This window comes from Artemia sp. Qi Xiang Cuo, chromosome 2, assembly GCF_049724085.1.
Source record: "Artemia sp. Qi Xiang Cuo chromosome 2, ASM4972408v1, whole genome shotgun sequence".
NCBI classification, from domain to species: domain Eukaryota; kingdom Metazoa; phylum Arthropoda; class Branchiopoda; order Anostraca; family Artemiidae; genus Artemia; species Artemia sp. Qi Xiang Cuo.
In genome coordinates this window covers 36,735,693-36,741,692 of record NC_142795.1, presented here as the reverse complement: position 1 = coordinate 36,741,692, position 6,000 = coordinate 36,735,693, and the positions used below count along the sequence as shown (strand labels likewise).

Here is a 6,000-nt window from a genome sequence, read left to right as displayed (position 1 = left end):
GCTGTGGGGGAGTGTCCTCCTCAAAAAAATAATTTCTGTCTGGAAATCAACTACGCTGAGCAAAATGGCTATCTCAAAATTTTGATTAGATATGTTTGGGGGAATTATGGGCGTTGGGGGGGGCTAGTTGCCCTCCAATCACTTTCGACTATTAAAAACAGCACTAGCCCTTTGAATTCCCAATCGATCGAGACTGTTTTGAAGTTTCTACGACAACTCTTTCTATAAAAACATCATGTGTCCCCAGGGCATAACTTAAAACCCTTACCCGGGAAGCAGTGAGGGAGTGTACTCTTCAAAAACATAATTTCTACGTTGAAATAAACTACGCTAAACAAAATGGCTATGTCAAAATTTTTATTTGGTATGTTTCGGGGAATGGTGGGCGTGGACAGGGTGTATGTTATCTTTTAATCACTTTTGATTATGAAAAAGGGCACAAGCCACTCCAATTTCTACTTGAACGGGCCCTTTTTGAAGTTTTTACGACAACTTCTTCGATACGAAGTGCCCTGCTCTAACGGACAAAAATAATAAATGATACATTGTACCAACATCGTTTTTATATGCCCTTTTGGAATAACTTAAAGCCCTTGCCCTGAGGGTTGTGGGGGAGTGTCCTCCTCAAAAACGGATTTTCTATCTGGAAAGCAACTACGCTGAACAAAATGGCTATCTCAAAATATTGATTGGATGTGTTTGGGGGAATGATGGGGCGTGGGTGTGGGCGATGGGCGTGGGGGGGGGCTAGTTGCCCTCCAATCACTTTTGACTATTAAAAAGGGCACTAGCCACTCCAATTTCCAATCGAATGAGCCCTTTTTCGAAATTTCTACGACAATTCCTTCGATACGAAGTTCCCGGGCATGGAGAAAGAAGAAAAAAATAAAAAATAAATAATACATTGTGCCCACATCGTTCTTTACTTAGGCTATGATATATATGAATGATCATTTGACTCTTGAATAACTATTAAACAAGTGAAGTCACTCGAAGGATGGGGAGTTGCAACCACCGCTGGTAAGAATTTAGATGCCGAGTGGGAGGAATTGGAAAACTGTGGATCCAGGATAATGCTTTAAAATTCGATCTCAGGTGCCTACTATTAAAAGTTTGTTGTTTTTTTTCCTCTTTTGCTGGTCCAGATGTTCAAAGAGACTCAGTTAAATGAATTTAGATTGTCATAAAAGTTTTGAGAGAAAAATATGTACTATTAAGAGCAAGGGCGTATCCAGGATTTTTTGTCGGGACGGGGGGGGGGGGTACAAAATGATTAGTTTTCGGAGGGAGGGGTGTTTACCAAAAAAAGCCTCAAAAACGCTTAAAAAATTTGTCTATATTCATTTTTGTTAATTTTTTACGAGTCAGAAAATATTTCAGGGGGAGAGGGTTCAAACCTTCTAACCCCCCCCCCCTCCCCCTCCCCCTTGGATACGGCCTTGATTAAGAGTTGCAAATGTGGAATCAGAGGGTTATACAGTTTTACGGATGTTTACGATGTTAATACTATGCGGCTGCATCATATAAAGATAAAGAACATACGGGGTTTTAAACACCAAATTAGGCTATAACCCTACCAGGCTATATCCATTATTAAAGATACAGTTTGTTTATAATTCATGTCAATTTATAAACATAACTTGCTTCTTACCCCTCTCTCACCAAAAACGTCAATCTTACGTGCGTTGACAGAGGCGATAAATTTAAATCCACAGGCCTACTCTTTCAGTATTTTACTGTTGAATATATGGGTTTTAATTCTTCCTCATGACGTACCCTCTGATAGTTTTGAATACCGTGCATGACTAATTAATCTTCATACTTCGTCTTTGTTTTTATTGCAGGCTGAATCAGCTATGATAATTGATGCAGTCTATACATTCGCCTTAGCTTTGCAAGCTCTGGATCGTGGAGCTCTTTTACGACGTATGAACATATCTTGTGCCGATGAAGAACCATGGGCAGATGGCTCATCTCTCTTTAACTATATCAATTCAGTAAGATCTTCTAACTTTGTTTTTGAAATTCCGCTGAATCTGGCTTGCTTTTTGAAGGTTTTGTACAACACTTTACAACAGACTCCATCATGTAATCATAAACATCTTAGTTTAAACTTTTAATTCATCTTTTCAGACATGTCATTTGATCTTTCTTCGAAAAGTATTACGGATTGGGAACGAATTGGGGTATTGAAGGGGGGGGGGCAACTTGACATTGAATTGGGAGAAAAGCTATAATTTAATCATATGATGCTGTGTATCCTTCAGGTAATCAAAATAAGATATCTGCAATATTTGAGGAACAAGTATTAACTTTTGGAGGGATCCAGTTGAAAATGTGAGAGGGTATTGGACGGGAAAGCGGGTAAGGCATATTCAAATAAACAAACATTTAAAACAAATTATAATTATAATAAGATTAAAATGAATGATCAATAATTCTTCTATGTTCAAGGTTGTAACAGTATTGGGGTAAGTGCTTCGGCCCCATAGAAGGTTAAAACCTTTGGAGATTTTCCATTCACTTGAATAATTTTCACCAGCCCCATCGATCCAAAATTCTGTAGTAAAACTACCATTAAAATTTTTGAAAAACTTGTCCAAATTTAATATGGCCAACAAAAATTATAATTCAAAAATTATAAAAAAAAAACACCCTACAAATTTTCCTTTATAACAAATAAAAAATAATTTCAAGTAAAACCAACAAAAATCAATTTAAAACAGTCCTTTTCCAAAAAGGGTTTTTACAAGAGAAGTAAAAAGCTGTAATAAACCAACGACAAACGGAAATAAAATCATATAATAATTCCCACTTAAAAAAAAAATAAACAAAAATTGAATTGAATAATCAAGTCAAATTTAAAACGAACAAAAATTACCACGTGCAGGAGTAGGGCTAATACCCTTTAAGTTTTCCTAAAGCCAAAGCTCTAAAAACTTTGGCTATTATTGTAAAAGAATATATTTAAACATTTTCTCTCGTATCAAACTGTTTGCGGTAATGAACTGTAAGTAAGAAGCGATTCGGCCCAATAGTAACCGAAACTCTAAAAAACAATTGATAACAGTTATTACATCGAAACAATTTGCTTTTTATGCTGATTCTAAATATGTAACATTGTTTGAATTCTATGAGCCTGAGAAAATTTGCCTGATTTAAAAAAAAACAGCTGCGAAACACCCTCAAAAACTCTAGTGATCTTAATGAAAATCAAACCATCAGATTCAGCATATCATAAAACTATACAGTCGATAGAGGTTTTAAGCTCTTATCTACACAAACATAGAATTTTGTGTTTTTTGCCAGACGAAATATCACGGATGCGTGTTTATTCGTTTTTGTTTGTTTTTTCGCCAGGGGTGATCGTATTGAACTGATAGTCCTGGAAGATCAGGAGAGTGCTCATTCGAACGGGAATTAAAAATTTGAATGCCCTTTTTAAGTGACCAAAAAGATTGTAACTCCCCTTTTTCCCCAATGACATCTGAATAAAATTTTGAAATAGCCATTTGATTCAGTATTGTTGAAAGGTCCAGCAACTATGCCTTGGGGAAGATATGACCCCCCACGCTCCTTGATGAAAGGGCTGTAAGTTATGTTAGTTGGCCTTTGTTTATATATAATATTTGTTGTTGGGAAACATTCAGATATATTGCAGGGGGGGGGGTCACAATAAGAATTTCCTGTGGGGATTAAATTGTCGCAGGATGGGAAAGGGAGATTTCCTGGCATGATACTAAAAACCGAAAGAAATTAAATGAAAAAAACAGTTTTTCAACTAAAAGTAAAGAGCAACATTAAAACTTAAATGAACAGAGATTATTCCATATATGAAGGGGGATTTCCCTGCCTCGTCCCTTGCTCTTTACGCTAATATTTGACTTTTTGTCCGCATTCTTTAATAACGACTCCTGAAACACAAGGGCCGTTTAATTTGAATAAAAAGTATTTTTAAAGAGTTTTTAGACTTTAGCGTAAAGAGCAAGGGGTGAGGAAAGGAAATCCCCCCCCCCTGTCCTTTACCCAATATTTTTATTCGTTCTAAGTATGGTGATTATATGGTGATCCAATTGTATGGTCAATTATGGTGATCCTCTTTTTCTTTTTGTTGTTGTTGTTTACGTTTTGACAAATAAAAACCACACTATTCGAAAAAACATTCAAAACAAAATCAATAAAATGCGGGAGATATTCAAGCCGTTTAAAGATTTCGAGAGGGATTAAAGTGGACACGCTGCACTTCTTTCGTTTGTAAGCCTTACTTATGGATGATATATCAATTTCTGTTTTGCTTTGTTGTGGATTGTGAGACTATTCACACTGTTGTAGACACTGCTCAATAAAATATTTGTTTACGGTAAAGTGAAAATTACGTGCTGGCCTTTACAAGGCTTACTCGAGAGTATCTAGCCCTACTCTCGTTTTGTTGTAGTTTTCGTTCTTTTTAAGTTTAACTTGACTATTTATCCTAATTCCTGATCGTTTTGGTCTCCATTATTCCTTGACAGTAATTTTCGATCGTTTATAATTTAATTTGCTTTTTGCCTTTTCTTTGAAGAACTTCTTTTTTGGATAAGTTCTTTTTTGTGAAACCTCTATTAAGAGTGACTTTTGGAGAACATATTTCTGAATTTCAACAACCTCTCTGGAAACCTACGTGAAACGGCTGCGTTAAAAGTCGGAGAATTTTTAGTCTTTCTCGGTTCAGCTCGTCTATAACAACCCAGACCACTTCTTTTTGTTTGTTCGCCCTTTATTTTTAGCAATCTATATTGCGCCATATATTTCAGCCTTTATTTTTAGCAATCTATATATTTATATTTAGCAATCTATTGAACATTACTGCCAAAGTAGGTCATTCAATTACACCTGACATTGACATTTCTTAGGGAAAACTAAACAAAGATATAATTTGTCGTTCATTTTACCGTTTAGAACTTACCATAACCATTCTTGCTCCATAATGCCATAATGTATTTCAAGGATGAGTAAATATCAGGGGCGTAATTTGCTATAGGGCAGGGGGGCAACTGCCCCTTTCAGAAAATCTTTTCCTCGTTAGGCCACTTGAGTAAAGGCTCCCTCTATTTTTTGTTTTTAATTTGTCTTTTATGTTGTCCCATGGACTTTCCTCTTCGTTGTATTCGTTTTTTTTTCGGTCTTGGACGAAATATTTTTATTTCTCTTCTTTTTTTTTCACAGGCTGCTAATTAGCTTGCTTTTCTTCATTGCTCTACGTTTTCTGTACTATCACTGTTTACCTTCATTTGAAAAAACTTGTTATGTATCTTTATTCAATAAAACTAAAAAGGGCTTTTTGTCCTTAAATCCCTATCTAAAATATCTATAAAGGAATCTCGTTAGCAATCATGACTTCACTATGCAAATACACACTAAAAATTCAATAGCGAATAAACAAGAAAAAAATAAATATTATTAATTGAAGCTAGGATTTAATTACCTTCAGTGGTACTGCAGAACGTTTTCATTAAATATAAACTTATCAAAAAGTCTGAAGAAACTAAATTATGAAGCGGACATGTCATCTGCAAAGATACAACGTAGTAAATTGTCGCGTGTTTGTATTTATAGACTTACAAAAACATCTACAGTACAATAAAATTTTCCATTTCTTGAATAGCGAATAACTTGGAAATTGCAAAAACATACATGGAAAAGCACTTTTCCATCACAAATTCCTGATGAGCTTCCAAAACTAACCGATATTTCTTTAACAGCATTTTGTGTTAGAAATAGAATCTTGATGGAGAGCCAACTTAACCAAATTCACTAAAAAAAAAGAATATTATAGCTAATGCAGTTCTTTTTCACGTATCTTTGTTTGTCAAATAATGGTTATGGAGGCACAGCCTCATATGAAATCTCATATAACTTTAGATTAATCTATGGAGTGACCATATCGATGACTAGACTGATCAAACTCTCACCATAAACCTAACGGCTAACACTTTTCGAGAACTAGGTTTTGTTTACAAC

General features: G+C 35.2%; 1 protein-coding gene across 1 annotated transcript in view; it reads left to right on the top strand.

Annotated features, from left to right (window-relative positions):
- The first annotated feature begins 1,844 nt into the window (after positions 1–1,844).
- LOC148955187 (glutamate receptor ionotropic, kainate 2-like) overlaps positions 1,845–6,000 on the top strand; it is a 119,892-nt gene continuing 115,736 nt past the window's right edge. Inside the window, exon 1 of the mRNA XM_089100732.1 lies at positions 1,845–1,997. Within this exon, the coding sequence (XP_088956858.1) occupies positions 1,857–1,997 (141 nt within the window). The 5' untranslated portion in view covers positions 1,845–1,856. The remainder of the gene's footprint in view (positions 1,998–6,000) is intronic.